The 17,600-nt window shown below is 41.7% G+C and overlaps 4 protein-coding genes across 4 annotated transcripts; all 4 read right to left on the bottom strand.

The window, feature by feature from the left end:
- Nucleotides 1–25: 25 nt before the first annotated feature.
- Nucleotides 26–1,551, bottom strand: BX661DRAFT_172850 (uncharacterized protein; the record flags this gene model as incomplete). The annotated part of the gene is made up of 4 exons (XM_051533812.1): nt 26–164; nt 323–739; nt 1,241–1,294; nt 1,475–1,551. The coding sequence occupies 4 exons, from the start codon at nt 1,549–1,551 to the stop codon at nt 26–28; spliced, it is 687 nt and encodes a 228-aa protein (XP_051389552.1).
- Nucleotides 1,552–5,269: 3,718 nt separating this feature from the next.
- On the bottom strand, nt 5,270–6,306 carry BX661DRAFT_186804 (major facilitator superfamily domain-containing protein). Its single transcript, XM_051537102.1, has 3 exons — nt 6,211–6,306; nt 5,835–6,187; nt 5,270–5,796 (listed from the first exon to the last, which is right to left on the bottom strand). The coding sequence occupies exons 1-3, from the start codon at nt 6,259–6,261 to the stop codon at nt 5,364–5,366; spliced, it is 837 nt and encodes a 278-aa protein (XP_051389551.1). The 5' UTR covers nt 6,262–6,306; the 3' UTR covers nt 5,270–5,363.
- A 5,999-nt stretch (nt 6,307–12,305) lies between these two features.
- On the bottom strand, nt 12,306–14,360 carry BX661DRAFT_186800 (major facilitator superfamily domain-containing protein). The gene is made up of 6 exons (XM_051537101.1): nt 13,986–14,360; nt 13,890–13,938; nt 13,701–13,857; nt 13,525–13,618; nt 13,037–13,465; nt 12,306–12,898 (listed from the first exon to the last, which is right to left on the bottom strand). The coding sequence occupies exons 1-6, from the start codon at nt 14,019–14,021 to the stop codon at nt 12,368–12,370; spliced, it is 1,296 nt and encodes a 431-aa protein (XP_051389550.1). The 5' UTR covers nt 14,022–14,360; the 3' UTR covers nt 12,306–12,367.
- Nucleotides 14,361–15,622: 1,262 nt separating this feature from the next.
- BX661DRAFT_186798 (ubiquitin fusion degradation protein UFD1-domain-containing protein) lies at nt 15,623–17,130 on the bottom strand. Its single transcript, XM_051537099.1, is given in 4 exon segments — nt 15,623–16,087; nt 16,128–16,854; nt 16,969–16,971; nt 16,987–17,130. 3 exon segments carry the CDS (start codon nt 16,969–16,971, stop codon nt 15,795–15,797), a joined length of 1,023 nt encoding a protein of 340 aa, XP_051389549.1. The 5' UTR covers nt 16,987–17,130; the 3' UTR covers nt 15,623–15,794.
- Nucleotides 17,131–17,600: the final 470 nt, after the last annotated feature.

Genomic DNA, 17,600 nt, shown 5'->3' with positions numbered 1-17,600 from the left:
TTTAAATACCAAACATGCCCCTGAATCATTCATGGTCTTCCTTGTAGTCAGCATCCCTATCAGAGTGCGTTTCAGATCTGGCCAAACTAGCTTCGGGCGATTCCACAGCCCCCTCATTATCTTTGGCATCCACATTGTGCGCAGCATCCTCGTCACCCTCAATACTAGCGGCGTGATCCTCAGCTATAGCTGGGTTCTCCCCTTCCTCACCCTCTCATCTTCAGCACCAGCATCCGAACGCGGTGAGCGCGGCGAGTGCTGGGGCAGTGGCGAGCGCGACCGGCTATGCGCAGGTAAGGGAGAGCGCGAGCGACTACTGCACCTTGCAGGCAACGGCGACGGCGATCTGCGCCTCAGCGGCAAGGGCGAGCGCGACCGACCATGGGAGAGATCGCGACCACGCGGCGACATCGACGGAGAGCGCTGGTGGCTCCTACTGCGTCTCCTCTCGCGACTATTATACTGACGATCAGCGGAACCACGCCTATCGCGGCTGCGGCTGCGGCTGCGGCTGCGGCTGCGGCTGTGGTGACGACGGCTGTGGCGGCTGGGCGAGCGAGAGCGAGAACGAGAGCGCGAACGGGGACGTCTGGTGCCACCGTTATCATATCTCCACGCGCGGGCTGGTGGCCGCTTGGCCCATTGCACGGATATGCGGTGGTTGCCGACGTATTGTCCATGCAGGCGGTCATAGGCATCTGCTGCGTCGCGCGAGTCTTCGTACTCGACAAAAGCAAAACTACAAGTGCACATATGTTATATGTCATAAAAGCCAAGTGGCTTGTTAAATTCGATATATATGTGGAGTTGACGAGACACAAGCAGTGGCAGTGGAAGAAAAAAAGCAGACTTGCCCATTTTTTCCCTCGGGCCAACATTGGAAGGGAACAAATGCAATATAATTAAAAATTTATCAATAGTATAAAAATAAATAAAAATAAATCACAATCTCGAAGAGGGGGGCTGTCGAAAGTCTTTAGTGTATGCGAGATTGAGTGCGAAATCGATGTTGCGGGGGAACGAGCGAACGAGTTTAACAAAGGTATAAAAGTTTCGTCGATTTCAAATAAAAAAACGTTATTTAGCGTGTATGTGTCGCGCGATGTCGTCGGCGGCGCATTCGAATATAACGAGGATAAATAGAAAATTTACAAGTTAGCTGGCTAGGAGGGGAAGAAAGAGGGAGGAAAAAAAGCTTTGTTAAAAAAGATGACAGAACAAAATGCATATTGGTACTTACGGAGTGCCGTCCCGACGACCGCTAGGAATATCGCATCGAACGAGTCGACCATAGCTATTTAGTAAAAGTAAGAGGACCAGGGTGGAATGCAAAGCTGAAATTTAGTAAGCGCGTAATATTATTTATTGCTTCTGTCCTGGTTTTAGGAATTGGACTTGCTTTTTCAAATTTAATAAAGGCTTTTTTATTTTCCGCTTGTGGCTGGAATATAAGAAGCACCATTAACAAACGTACCGTTCAAACGCGTGGGCAACATCGCGGGCGCGAGTGTCACGAGAGAAACCAGAAACGTGGAGAATTCGCTTTCCCATCGTCAAAGTTAAATGCTGTTTTTTTAAGAATTGCTGATAAAAATTGGATGTTACAAAAAAAAGAATTTATAGAGAAAAGTGTGTCGTCAGAAGAATAAAGAATAAAATAAAAGAGAAATAAAAAAGAAAAAAAGCTGACCAAGAAAAAAGAGACCAAAAATGGATTGAGAATGTAAAGCCTATTTGCGTATGTTTTCGTCTTCTCTAAAAAAATGGAGGCAAACCCCCCCCCCCCAAAGAAAAATGCTAAGATTGCTTTCGATTCGTGTCCTCCAAACAAAAGATACAATAAACTAAAAAGATTAAATGGTTAAGTAATTTTGTGATTAAAACGTTGATTTGATTTTTCCTGCTTGCTTTTTCTTTTTTTTGAGGGGGGGACATACAAACAGAACGTGTAACTTGGCGTAATCAAATGCTGTGATTACGCCATCCTCCAGAATATATTTGGGCGGGCGCAAAAGGTCAGGCATTCAGAAAACTCCGCCCAACCTCTGCTACAAATAAAAAGAATGGAAAAGAAGGCTTATTCAACTTTTTTTCTTTTCTTTTCTTTTTTTATACAACTGCATTTTTTCTTTAAATTTTTTTGTGTGCTAGTTATTTATTTATATAATCATCTTAAAGTTACTACGCTTTTTTAACATTATGGCGCAGCAAAGACCTCAACTTCCACCGGGCTTTATTGAGCAATTCGACACTGTTCATCAGCTCCCCTACTACGTCGACACAGCCACTCGGCAGTCGCACTGGCAGATTCCAGCGTATGCGTACGCCAACCAAGCGCGCCAAGCCGCTGCTTCATCCTACGGTTCCTTGTCACCTAATCCACAGCAGCAGCAACAGCAGCAATATCATCAGCAAAACCCGTATCAGCAGCAGCAAGGTCCGCCCCAGCATTACCAGCAACAGCAACCCCCTTACCAGCAGCAGCAATGGCAGCAGGGTCATCCTCCTCAGGGATATTACCAACAAGAGAATTACCAACAGCAACAGCCGCCACAGCAAGGGTACTACCAGCAAGGATACTATCAGCAGCAACAGCAGCAGCAGCCTCAGACAATTGTTGTTCAGGATTCGCAGCCGCAGAAAAAGCAGGGCTTTATGAGCAAGCACCCGTTAATGGCCGGGTTAGCCGCCGGTGCAGTTGGGGCCTACGCTATTAACGAGTTCCAGGAGCACCAGGAGGAGAAGCGGGAGGAGGCGTTTGAAGAGGGCAGAAATGAGGGCTATACTGAAGGATATGGCGAAGGTTTGGACGACGCTGGCGATTACGACTTTTGAATGAACAAGAATGAATTTATTTATCTTTTTCCATGTTCCTTTCATTAATGGACATTGAATTATGCATCAATACTGGTTGTATATTCTGGACATATATTTCCCATGTCCGCTCGCTAGCCCCCCCCCCCTGAACAAAAATATTTTATTTCTTTAAACACAGCTGCAGTCACTTTGAGATAAACAAAAAAGATAGGGTTGGGTTAGGTTGGGGTTGATGCACGCACTATACCAACCATCAGCCATCGGCATCGGCAGCAAAAACGCCAGCGCCGGTCGCTGTGCATGTGGATTTGTACACACACAAAAGTAAATTAAAAACAACAAACACCATCCCGTTTATTTTACTTGTGCCTGTCAGTGATAATGAAACACAGGACTTATCAGGTGCTTAGCAAATAAAAAAGCATGTACTAGATGCCGAATGCACAGAAAGGAAAATTCCAAATCAAAAGCCAAGCACAGCACAGCCAAGCTAAGAAAAGGAGGCTTACATTCAATCATTTCACAATGAACCCACAAAAAAGGGGAGAAATCAGCTCATTTTCTGGCTGTTTATTTTCCGAAAGCCGCGTGATAAGAGCAAACACTGTCCTTTCTCGGATTACAGTCAAGCGTCATTGCTCGCAATACATTTCAGAAAAGAAATGGGAAAAAAGAATATAAAGAAAAGCAACCAAGAAAGTAAAATTGCAAATAGTGCAACCTTACACACAAGCTTCTCTGTTTTCTGTTTCTCTTTGGTTTTTCTTTTTCACAATTTATTATTTATTTCTTCAGCACACGCAAAAACAAGCAAAACTGCTCTTTATTGTCCGCCCTTCCACTCATCAACACCACTCAAGATGGACTTTGCCATTTATCCTCTGTACAAATCAATTTTCACTCGCCGAGAGAGCCTCGAGGCCCAGCAGCGGGCCGAGTACGAGGCCAGGGAGGCTGATCGGCTCCATCGCGAGCGCATCAGAGAATTAAAGTACAAAAAAGTCACTGAGTGCTCTATCTGGATCCCGTCGAGATTACGCCTACATAAGCGCTCAAATAAGACAATGACGCTGGTACCGAACCAATGCCCCCGACAACAATCAAATGGGCCGCTGACTCTTGATCAACCATAAGCCTACAGTCTTTTGCTTCTTGTTCCTTTTTCTTAACCTTTATTTTTATTCTCTGTATTATATTATTTTATCCTTAAATAAATTAAATTATTTCCCATGTTTTTTCGTTTTAATGGTTAAGCTGCAGGAGCCACCTGAATGATTTTATCTTGCTCAAGGCCGAGTAGTATGCAAATGAAAATGGGTGTGTAATAGTGACAAAAAAGAAAATGGCAAGAATAAACACTGCACCTCGCAGACATGCACGCATATTATCCAAAAGAAAAGTTCGAGTGACCTTGTTAAATTAGTTGCTTACACACGACTGCTGGCATAAATGTACACCCTCATGAGAACGTAATGCTGTGGAAATCATATGCGAGTGCAAGCACATCCTGCATAAAAATGATATTGGTGCCAAATAAAATTCACAAAAATAAAATCCCAGCGTACTTAAATCTCAGTTCAGTTTTTTATTTTTACTTGTTCAATTTTGCACAGTATATTTGCCAGTAATCAAAAAATCAACAGCCATCCTGTGGCCCGTGCGAATAAACGAATGAGTGAATGAGCGAGTGGCAGTGGAGATTGAGTGGGCTTAAGAGATGTAATAAGGTTTTACTTTTAAAAAGCCACGTCTTCACACCGATTTTACAATGCCAGCCAAAACGCGCGTTGTTTGGATGATGGACGCATATCACATGTCAAAGTGTCATCTGTGCATTATTTTCATCACGTTGTTTTTATACAATTATTACTTTTCCATTGTTCATGATATCAGATGTTGCTGCGACATGTGCACATTTTTATTTTTGGAAAATGCCTATGCACAATTACAATGTACGCATAATAAAAACTGGAGAACATTAAAAAATAAATGACTCTAGAGTATAAAAGAGATAGTCTACACTTTCATTTTCCCTTTTTCTTTCTCGTCTCTCTACCGCTTCTCAAATTCTTCCATTAGCCATATCGCTTCACCCTCAGCCCCAGCCTCCAATTTATACGCATTTTCGTCCAATCTACTTCCTAATTCGCCCTTTTCCTGAAATCCCTCCCTTTTTTATTTCGCACACCTAAACATTTCATTACTCGCACTCAGCTTGGCACTCCTCTTTCATTCACATATCTTTCTCACCAATCTCACACCGCACGACAAACCGCCCAATCTTCCCTACACACGCCAGCTCCTTGTCTTCCAGCAATCTGACTATTTGCAGCCGATTTGACCCCTTCCTGTCTCTCGATAACACCATTTCCCACACCACAACCTTCCATTTTTTGACTACTACCACATTTTTACACAAAGCTCCTACCTTTAATCATGAATTAACGAATAATAAATATCAATCTGAAAAAAACCCACTTTGAAATTATAGCAAAAGAAAATATTTGAAATTTGTGATAAAAATAGAGGTAATTAAGTACATATGGTTAAATATATTCCTCGCTCTCGTCGCATATTTCTTCGAGAGTTTTGCCTTTAGTCTCTGGAATCCAGAAAGTGACAACGAATCCAATCATCATGAACAACCCAAAGATCTGCAGCAGCCGGTTAATCCACGCGTTTTTGCCGCCAATATCCGTGAGTTGCAAGAACCCGCCCTGCGCGACAATAGCTCCAAGCTTACCCGAAGCCGCAGCAATTCCATGAGCAGTCGAGCGGAACCTCGTAGGAAACACTTCACCGGGGATGACAAAAGTAGTGACGTTGGGGCCAAAGTTTTGGAACAGCTGCGCAAGTGAAAAAAGAAAGATGAACGCTCCAGATGATTTGCCCAGGATTTGGTGGTATCCGAATCCAAGGATGAGGTAGAGAATAGTGAGTGCACCAAATCCAATCAACTGGATTTTTTTCCGTCCAATTCTCTCTATGGTGAATACAGAGATCCAGTATCCAGGCACGGATCCGAGATATTGATGATAATGTTGCCGAGACAATTCCGGATAATGAACTTTGACGGTTTGTCTGTGGATATGTTCCCGGCAAACCCAATGGCGCCAATGACAATGGAGCTGTTGAGGTTGATGCCGTAGAACGCAACGTCAAGAGCAAACCATGCGATTGATGTGCCCAGAAGAACCTTCATGTGTTTCCACTCACCAAAGTACTGCCCAAACGACTTGAGCTGCCGCGGTCTTCTAGCTTCCTCTAGGGCTAAAGATGCAGACAAGGTTTGGCCAATACCCTGCTCTGCAAATGAGGGACTTTCCGCAGCTTCGTTTGCATCCTCTGGTGAAACAAGCAGTTTTTCATTCTCAGAGCCTGCGGTTATCAAACTGGCGCCGAATCGTTGTTGTTTAAGCGCTGGAAACGGTCCGATTCCTTCATAGTCAGGCGCCAGTACAAAGTGGCCACGCCAGGAATACAGCCGACGCCAATGATAATGCGCCAGACGTAGTCTAGGTACATGACATCGCGGTTAATGCTTTGGAGGAAACATGCGGTGACAATGATGGAGATGATCGGGGCGAGGACGTTGCCAAAGCCTTGGAAGGCAAATACTGCTGCCATCATTTTGCCGCGGTTATGCACGCTCGAGTGCTCGGAGACAATCGTTGCGGTCAAGGGGTAATCGCCTCCAATGCCAATCCAAGGAGTACGCGCCAGATGAAGAGAACGATGAAGACATTGAAGCCCCTGACCATGGTGCTGGAGAACGCTGAAGCGACGGTCGTTATGATGGCGATCATAAGGCTAGCCGCGTATACTGTTGTCCGTCCAACCTTGTCGCCCAGGCGGCCCATGACCAGCTGGCCGAGCAGACAACCGATCTGAACAGCGATCTTAATCAGAGTATCCCACTTCTTGGGCACTGTTTCTTCTCGCTGCCCACGGCGTCATTGTAGTACACGAAACCCAAGATCATCGCAACAATGTTAATGGCAAACATATCGTAGGCGTCGTTGAGGAAGGCAATGCCGCAGACGGTCAGCTTTTTTATCTTGTCCCAGTTTGCTTTTGATGTGTGGTCGAGTTGAGAAAGCTCATACTGGCGCTGCAATAAGTCTTGGTCGGCTTCGATGTTATCAGTGGTGATTGCGTTTTCGTTCTTTTTGTCTTCGGAGAGTATGCCGGAGGAGATACTTGGCGGCTCTGAGACCTGCCATTCCGCTTGGATTTCGGGAACCATGGATGTGGGTAGCACACCGGTCGACATGACGGGGATAAAAAAATATATATACCTTGTTAATAAAATTTTTGGGGGGTTACTAAATTTATGTTGTGATATAAAATGAAAAAGGGGGCGAGTGTGAATATGAGTGTGTTTTTTCTAGAAAATAAAATTTTAATTTTAAAATATACAATTGCAATCCGAGGGTGGGGCTGGGCCAGCCTCTATACAACTTAAGCAAATGAACAAAAGAAAAGTTGTAAAATCCAGACAAAATGATGCAAAATGATGCTCCTCTCCCTCCACACACACGCGCACCATTCCAGCCCCTGATCTAACTTCACACCAAGCAGGGAACATTCGCTTGCATGAAAATAAAATAGTTGAGAAAATAAGAATTATTAGTTACGATAATACATACGCTTAATCAGCCACTTTACAATGCGCATGCGTGGCCTCCCCAGAGGTTACCAACTGTGATTAAATCATTATTCAATGAGTTAATCATACTTTATCTGGCGCAGTACCAGTTGCAATTTAAACTTTATTTTTTTACAACCGTCAAAGCCGCTTTTAAAGTATGAGATGTAAGACAGTACAAATTATAAAGCTAAAAAGTAGTTTGTCAAAAATCATTTATTTTCGTTTGTTATTTTATATAAAGACAAGCATTAGTACAAAAATCGAGGTGCAAAGGCAAAACAGAAGTAAACGAGAAATGACTGCATGTGCAGTCAACCAAAAGCAAGTGAATTTCCTGCTCACTTATTTGTGCTGTGAAATTATCCGTTAGTTTCAATTGCAGAATGGGTATAAAATGATGATGTGGGTGGCCCCTGCTCAACCTAATCCTCATCTTTTCCAGATAGTTATTTTCATTCACTAGTTTTATATTCATTACTTATATAAAAATTCCAACGCTTTAAAAATGGTGACAATCAACTACAAGGTTAACCGCAGAGATTCTAAACGTTTTGACCAAGGCACCGTTGAAATATCCGAAACGTGTAATGTAGGGGAGTTGACCGACGCTGTTCACAAATCAGTTAATTACGGATGCGCTGTTCTTGTGCAATTTAAAGGCAAAAAAAACTGTCAAAAGACACAATTATTTTATCTTCTATGATTGTCATCGTCATGCCTGAAGGACATTATAGTAAAACTGATTTTATACCTCAGGAAAACGAGGTCTTTACCATATATGCTAAAAATTAATAAATATAAATTTTGTTAACTTTAAATACCTTATTGGTAGCACATAATTATTATGCTTAACAGTGGCGACATTATTCTTGCTTTTGTCAGCCAAACACCCAAATTATACTGAGCAAAAAAAACCACAGAATTACAAACCTCTGACCAATTCATTTCACATCTTTAGCATTGTGTGTGGTGCCCAACACACATTCCAAGCCACTACCTTCTTTTTCAAGCATCAAGATTGCCCTCATGGCTGCTATACACATTTCTGTTATTTCTGGCCGACATCAAGGAACAACATTATATTCACAGCACTGCCCACACACTGATGTCCCCTTATGTAATTCCTTAAGTAATCCTTGATATATAAAAATCTATCAGTTTAGACCCACATTTTTCTAGAGCGTTACATTGTGCGCTGTACCCGTGTTGTTTTGTTTTACTCGCATCTAGTTTTATTTTTAAATTTTATGTACGAGAAATACAAAATATTTATAAATAAAACTAAGCCTTCTAAAGAAACGGAAGCTTACACACTCGAGTGCTTTGTTAAACCTAGATACAGTCCACATGCTTTTAAATAATTCACAATGACTCGCCATGGTATACTTTTTGCATGTTTTTGAACAACTCGTGCTCATTTTTTCGCTGCAGTCATGCCAAACACTATTTTATGCTAATGTGACGCAAAAATAAAAATAGAAATAGAAAATGGAGTGACCTGCCTTTGTATTTTTTAAAAACGTCAAGCTTTAAAAAAATAAGGACAAAATCGCTGCTCATTTTAGCCGTCATTTGAGTTTTTGCCAATAAATAGGGTGTCTGCCATTTGTGTAGAAAGCCGCCAGTACACTAAGCATGTGGCCTTGTTGCTCTATTTATAACTTGCTTCTATTTCAAACTTTGGTTTTATGGTAGGTGCAAGAAGATAAAACAAACATAATGCTTGAGTGTCCAGTCAAGCAGGTAATAAATTCTGAGCTTTACTTGGTTGCTTGACTGTACACTTGAACAATATATTTGCGCTCTTTATTATGAGAGGTATAAAAAGCAGAGTTGGGGCAGTACTTTTTTGTTTTATTTTATTTTACCAACCACCACCTCGACCTTTTGCATTAACAATATATTTTTAAAGCTTATATTCAATACTTTGACAACAATGCCAGATTTCCAATATTTAGTTAAAAAAAAGGGCTCCAATTCCTTAATTAATAAATCTGTTTCAATTCCTCTTAATTCAGCCTTGCGGGCATGGCTAAGGCTATTTATGATAATGAAAACCAAAAATACGTTGTTATTGTCAAGACCAAAGTTAATTACAAGCAATCATTAAAATTATCCGCGTTTCCAAATGATCTAGTGGTAGTTGTTATTCATAAAGATGAGTACACAAATAAATTAAAAGAAAGGTATGCCGACGCGTGCGTAAGATATACTTCAGATGGTTTATATAAACGTGAATAAGCAGCATAATAATTGATAAATTAAAATATTGGTGTTGCTATTTAGCAAATATTTGTGTTTACACTCTAGCAACTATTTATATTTAGTTTGTATATGTTTTAACTTGTAACTGAGGTTAACAAACTAACATTTTTTGTTTTTTGTTTGCATTTATTGCAGTTAGTGGTTTAATCAATACATCCAGAATTATCTATTTTGTCAAAAGATGCTAATAAATTAACATTTTCAAATAGCTGCTAGCTCAGATTCAGCGCCTTTTCCAAATTCCTGCCTTTCTTCCTTTTTTAAGTAAACATTTTATCATAGAAAATATGTGGGAGTAATCATTAAATAATTAGTATAATTGTGCTTTTTAATACAAAGACAATACCACCAGCAAACAGCCAAAAGCAAGAGCAAAAACAAGTACTCAATTTGATTTCTTTTGATTTATGCTCCTTTGTATCTTTCTGTAACTGCCGCCGCCTCTCAGTTAAGTCAGGACACAAAACAAGACAAGAAAACAAACAAGCCGCGAGCAAGAGCAAGCACCGGCACCGGCCCCAGTACCGGACTGAGTGTCTAAAGGGCTAAAAAAAGCCAGCATCCCAATTCCTTGTTATTTTCAGTCTGCAATGGTGCTGAAGAATAGGCGTGGGTACAGGGCGCGCTGAATACCAGCCATTTTATAGTACTTTCCAATAAATAAAACCCCAAAACCCCAATCTAAAATATTTGAACCCCCGAAATTGTGTATGGAATCGCTCTACAGAATCACTATGGAATTGTTCAATGGAAAATTCATTTTTTAATTCAGGGAATGTCGAGAAACTTCATGCTTTAGGTGCTAAAACCAAATTGTTTACCCTTCCTCAAAAAAGGAGTAATTATATTTTTAGACAGACAAAAAAATAGAAAAATGACTATTTCACCACTCCACATTTTTCATTGTGCAAAGTTGGAACTTTCAGTCATACTGGCAAGCGGGCCATTCATATTTTTCCTACTTTATTAACCGTTGTTTTTGTATCAGCTTTAGCAATGGAAGTATAATTATTTAGATGAGAAAACGGGTTGCCATTTTATTTTCTGTTATCTAATTTCTTTTATTTGACAGCTCATTATCAAAAATAACTATTTTTTGGTACCATTCTATAACCGCTAAACCTGGGGTTTTATGAGGCAGGCAAAAATCGCTTGGAAAGAAATTGACATGCCCCCAAATGCCTCAGTTAAGGGTATGGCAGTTGAAATATACACAAGCAGAACAATAAACAGTGTGTTATTATAGTTAAGTCAGGAGATAGAAAAACAATAACTGAATACACAAAGGCATCTGAAGAAAATCTGTATTTTATTGTGATAAAAAAGAGCTTTTTATAGACAAGGAGCGTAAGAAATATGTTGGCGCATATATTATAGAAAAAGATGACTAAGCAGTGTACGGGGAAAAAAATATGGCAAGCTATATTACAGCCTAGTTATGTCCATGTATCGTTATCAAGGAGTACATTAAAGCACTTGACAAATAATTTGTATTGTCTTAATTGCAACGTATACTTTTACAGCCATTTATTTTAAGTTTTCCACTTTTTTTAGTTGAATATAGTTTTAAAAAGCAAAGCATATCCTGTTATTATTCTCACCAATCAATTTTTAAAAAGTATTTGTTAGGTTTGGTTTGGTTAGGGTTGGTGTTGGTGTTGTCCATTTTGGAATAAAAATGGCTGCGTATCTACTTGTGAGAGAGAAAATCAAGTGGTTTCCTTGCTGCGCACCCACTTGTGCCCCCCCCCCACCCCCACAACACCTATATAAAATAAGCGAAATAAATAATAGAAAATAAAGTGACGCAACTACATCATTTCTATTTTACAAAGACTAGCTCAAATGACGTATGTCAACCAAAATAACACCAACCCATTTTTTACTAGAATGAATATTTGACCAAGTTGAGTGAGTATTCCTTCACATTAACTATTAGACTGCGGTCTTTATAAATCTCCCCCAATGGTACACCCTGTGTTTTCAAAACATAAATGATAAAGTCGTGTTTTTTTATTTAATTGCCTATTAGACCAATATTGCTTGAGCTGAAATGATAAAAAAAGTAGTATATAAAGTTGAATGTTTATCCTCCCCTCTCCACTCTATATTTTATTTTCTCATTGCATTCCAATAATTCACTCTTTATTATAAATTTTTTTAAAAAAAATTATATACTACAACGCATCAATTGACATGGCAATACACACCTATCGCTACGCTACAGTCAAACAGGGATGGTTTTGTGAGTATATAGCTACTGAGTTTAAAGTAATTAAACTTCCTCAAAAGATCACCGTAATGGCTTTGGCTATTGAAATCTACAAATATATGAAGAGCGAGTGCGTCGTTATAGTTGAATTATCCGGCAATAAAAAAGTATCCTGGAATACCCCGCATCCGCAAATGGCCTCGTTGTTATTACCATGAGTAAAACCGATTTTACCGACAAGGAACGTAAGAAGCATACTGGCGCATATGTGATAGAAAATGATGAACAAACAAAGTATGAAACTCTGTAACCAGTCATCATAATTGCAAAAAAACTCTGCTAGAATGTCAGTCAAAAATAAAAAAATAGATATTGTATTTTTATTATTTTTTACATAATGAATAAACTAGACGATTATAAACTCAGTAGTACTCCTCGCTTTCGTCGCAAATTTCCTCAAGAGTCTTGCCCTTAGTCTCCGGGATCCAGAAAGTGACAGCAAACCCAAGCAACATGAACAGCGCAAAGATCTGAATCAACCTATCAATAAACTCATTCTTTCCTCCACGATCCTTCAACTGCATGAACCCGCCCTGCGCGATAATAGCTCCAAGCTTACCCGAAGCCGCAGCAATTCCATGAGCGGTCGAGCGGAACCTCGTAGGAAACACTTCACCGGGGATGACAAAAGTAGTGACGTTGGGGCCAAAGTTTTGGAACAGCTGCGCGAGAGTGAATAGGACGATGAAGCCAGCGACGGATCTGTCGAGAATCTGGTGGTAGGCGAAGCCGATAACAATATAGAGAACGGTGAGCGCGCCAAAGCCCATTAGCTGCATGGTCTTGCGGCCCATCTTTTCAATCGTGAATACGGCAATCCAGTATCCAGGAACGGATCCGAGAATATTGATGATAATGTTGCCGAGACAATTCCGGATAATGAACTTTGAGGGCTTGTCATTGTGGATGTCGCCGGCGAACCCAATGGCGTCAATAACAATGGAGCTGTTGAGGTTGATGCCGTAGAATGCACGTCAAGAGCAAACCACGCGATTGATGTGCCCAGAAGAACCTTCATGTGTTCCACTCACCAAAGTACTGCCCAAATGATTCGCACGACGAACCTTGCTCACCGTAGCAGGGGACGCCCGTTCTTGCAGCTCGTCGGGGGTCTCGACATGAGATTCGTAATCTCCGTTCTCGTTGAATTGCCGCTTAGCCAGGAGCTTCTCTGTCTGCATTTCCTCGTCCGCATTGGCGGCAGCAGCCTTGGCAGTCTCCAGCTGGAAGCGCTTAGAATCCTCCATAGTCAGACGCCAGTACAAAGTGGCCACGCCAGGAACACACCCGATACCGATAATAATGCGCCAGACGTAGTCCAGATACTCGACATCGCGGTCAATGCTGTTTTTGAAACACGCTGTGACGATAATGCCCACGATCGGGGCTAGAACATTTCCGAAGCCCTGGCATGAGAATACCGCGGAGATCATTTTGCCGCGGTTATGCACGCTCGAGTACTCGGAGACAATCGTTGCGGTCAGGGGTAATCGCCTCCAATGCCGAATCCAAGGAGTACGCGCCAGATGAAGAGAACGATGAAGACGTTGAAGCCCTTGACCATGTTGCTGGAGAACGCCGAAGCGATGGTCGTTATGATGGCGATCATAAGGCTAGCCGATACACTGTTGTCCGTCCAATCTTGTCGCCCAGGCGGCCCATGACCAGCTGGCCGAGCAGACAACCGATCTGAACAGCATCTTAATCAGAGTATCCCACTTCTTGGGCACTGTGTTCTGCTCGTTGCCCTCGACGTCATGGTAGTACACGAAACCCAAGATCATCGCAACAATGTTAATGGCAAACATATCGTAGGCGTCGTTAAGGAAGGCTACGCCGCAGACTGTCAGTTCTTGATCATCTCCCAATTGAGTTTTGTCTCACCGTCGAGTTCCTCGAGTTCCTGCTGGCGGCGCAGGAGATCTCGATCCCGCTCATCGATGTCCAGTCAGGCTGGTACTGCGGCTTCTCTATCTCGACAATATCCGACCCGCTGTTTGTGTTTTGAAAGCCCATTTGTGTGCGTGAAAAGAAGAAAAAAGTATAAAAAAAAGAAAAGGAAAGTTTAAGAGAAATATAAAACAAAAAAATGTGGAGGATGTAAAATTGACGGACAGCTAGTGAGAAGTAACGAAGCGCTTCTTGAGGACACGGGCCTTTAGAATATAAATAGCCGTACAGACACGGGCAATAAATATGAAGAATCGAATGGAAAACTAGCTTTTGTTCTTGAACAATGGCGATGTCAATGGAATAAAATACAAGTTAAAAATATGATTAAACTATTGTTCCAATGTAGAACAAAATAAAAGAATGAAGAAAGTAGTGCAAAGGAATTGCTAAAAGGAAGGAAAATTGGACAAGACACACGTTCTATATTCTTTTTTGTATTACCCCGCAGTGCACTACGGTTGGTTTATATATGTTTGGAGAGCGGAGGTAAATGGCCCGGGAGTATAAAAAAAACTTGACTGCTCATTTTTCTGTACGCTCAAAATGACCACCACCTCCCCTCTCTCCCCGCGCCAGCATTGCGCCCAGAGGGGGAAGTTAATGTGAGGTAGTGCAAGGAAAAGCAACTGAACTATTATTTTCTACCAGTGCTTTTTTCAGTCAATCAGCCTGCAAATTGACACAAAGAGGGAGGGAGGGGGGGGGGCGAATGGGTGGGTGAATGTCAACTTCGGACATTTTACTGGTGGAGGAGGGGGGGAAGGAGGGATAAAAAAATTATAGAGTTGATAGTGCCGAAGGTGGGACACAGTCAGCCCGAGTTCATAATTTTTTATCTTCACTACAAAAAGCAAAAAAATTGATATCTAAAATAAAAAATTATCCAACACTTTATTTTTGTTCTTTTTGCTCAATCGGGACTACGCAAACCTGAATTGATATGTAAAAAAGTTTTGTCTCACGGGCTGAAATCCGCCTTTTAAAATATCCAATCGCAGGTTATATTCAGTTAGTCGTGGTTGGTTTCTCTCACCCCATTGGTGGTTCTCAATAATATGCACAAAATAAAGTGCGAAAAAGACTAATTTGGGCATAAAAGCCAACAGACAATAGGCAAAACTCCATCTTGCATAGCATTTTTTTCTTTCCTTTTTTTTATTGCCGGATCATCTTTATTGGGCATCTGATCGTGCATGCATATAGTGGAATTTTTTTATGTCGAGTGAGCCAATATCTCTGTCCACGTGTACCCAATGTTTAAAAACCCACAGTGGCTATGCGCCCACTGGATACAAAAACCTGATAATGGAATTCTTTCGCCGTATTCTTATTTCTTTTTTTCCACTACAAGCACATAGATCGACGCACTTTAGTGGTATTTGGGAACTCCATCACACATATGAATAAAAGAAGGTGCATGTGCGTAGTTTGTCGACATCGGTTGGTCGTAGATGTTATATTTCGTAATTGTACATTAATATTTTTCAATGGAATATTCGGGGCAGATGAAAAAATAGGTGTGTTTCCGAACAAGTAGTCCAATGCAGATGAACGTGAAAAAAGGAAGAGTAATAGATAAAAGTGGCGGCATCTTAAAGCAAGTTTTTTTTTTCCAAAATATAATTTATAAAATTAATGTCGCAATTGTGCATCAAACAATAACATTTTGTCTGAAATGTATACATGATGTATACATATAACATATTGCAAATACATATGATGTCAACTAGCATTTATTATATGCAGGAAGGATTATCCCAAGCTAGTCATTTTGCATCTAAAATTTTTTATTTAACAAACATTGTTTAAATCATAAAAAATTCAACAACAACAAAATTAGCGCTTGCGGCGCTGACGCAGCACCTGACCAGACCCATGGAATTTATTTCCAGCATCATCCTTTGCATCATCCTTATTTTCAGCACCTGGAGGCAGTACCGCAGGGTACCCAAAGAATAAAGTCCCAAGCGGCAAATCCAACGGCACCGGTTCCCCAGCCCCATCGTCCGTATCAACCTTCTCAGCCTGCACATCGCCAGCATACGACTTTGCGCCCGAATTCTCCTCGCCCCCCTTCAGCCTACTTCCAGTGCCTCTGAAGGCCGCAAACCGGCTATTCTCCCTTTCTCCTTGGCTTCTCCTCCTTGATCTTAATATCCCGCGCCATACTGCTGCCGCCCTTGCCGTCCTTTATTACGCTGCCGGCGGATGATGACCCGGCCCTGGTGGGCTCAATGTATCCGATGGGAGGCGCAAAGTCCACGCTGAGGTCGGTCTCGACAATATTGATGGCGGAGGGCGAAGGCTGAGTCTCGATGACGGCGATTTGGTACTCTTTGGCATTGTACTCGAAGGAAATAATATCACCCACGGTAAGTGCCGAAAACCTCCTTAGGGCATTCTCCAGAACGGCGCGATGATCACTGATATCCAAAAAATCTACCGACTGCGGCTGCAGTTTCACCAACGACCCATGCAAAAGCGCCACATTGATAACCTCCACGGCGGCGCCCGGCTGCAAGCCCAAAGTGGCCATCATCCACTGTGGCAAGTACACCCGGCCCTCCTCTGCTGTGAACTCTAGGACGCCGCAGTGGGTGCGTTTGTGCTCGCCCGTGTGGTCTGTTTGCAGCTTAAAGAGTAGTGGGTAGACTACTTCGAGTTGGCTGATTTCTTCAAGGGCGGAGGGCGGCATGAAGATTTTCCCCCCGTGGTTGGCGTCCGCTTTGTTGTCCATGTGGGCTGCTATTGGGTAGGCACTGTAGAACTGCGTGAACTGCCGCTGGTTACGTGACTGGCGCACGTTGTAGCCGCGCATGGGCCCAAAGGCGCTGAAAGCGCCGCCGCCGCCGCCAAATGTCTCGAAGCTGTAGTCGTCGCTGTCGTCGTCTGCGTACTACAAATTGCAAATGCAATTGCAAATGCAATTGTAATTAAAGAGGGAATTAGCTTTTCTTTTTAGTCGAATTCAATAAAAAGAAAGTGGTTTTTTTTAAAAAAAAAAAAGGACCATGCTCACTGTTCCTACCATTATAACTTGTTGTTTTTGGCTGTGAATTGGGTTGTTGAATATAAAAAATAGTAAAAAATGCGAATTGGTTAAAGTGAGAAGAAACAAAGCGTACAGAGGGGGGTTGTTTTGGTGTGCTTGCGTCACAAAGGGCAATGTGCTTTTAAAAGGAATAAAAACCAATCAGTTGATTTGATCACAGAAAACAAAGTTTAATCACTCTCGATCACTTTTGATTATTATCGCCAAGGCTGGTTGGAAAAAAAGCAGCAGAAAACGTCCTGCAGGCTTGGCAGAGTGGAAAATTTTCCAGTGGGGTTTTCTGATGGGTGCGCGGAAACTCCGTTCGATTTTTATTTTATTTTATTTTTTACAAACTCAAAAAAAGCATGTGAAAATAAAATAAAAACCTGATGTTATCGAAAAATAAAAATCTGGTGTTTTTTTTCTTTTTCGCGCGGAATGGACATTAATTCCGATCGGACCATTTTTCAGCCAGCCCGCAACCGCAATCGCAATCGGCTCGCTAATGATACGGAACAGAAAAGCTTTACTTATCACAAGAACTGAAAAATTGTTGGGCCGAGATTGTGTATTTGGGTTGGGTATCCCACGCCAAGCTAAAAACCATC

The sequence above is a fragment of the Kickxella alabastrina genome (genome assembly GCF_025024165.1).
Source record: "Kickxella alabastrina strain RSA 675 chromosome Unknown BX661scaffold_23, whole genome shotgun sequence".
NCBI lineage: Eukaryota > Fungi > Kickxellomycota > Kickxellomycetes > Kickxellales > Kickxellaceae > Kickxella > Kickxella alabastrina.
Note: the sequence above shows the minus strand (reverse complement) of the source record. Positions and strands in the feature narration are given on the sequence as shown.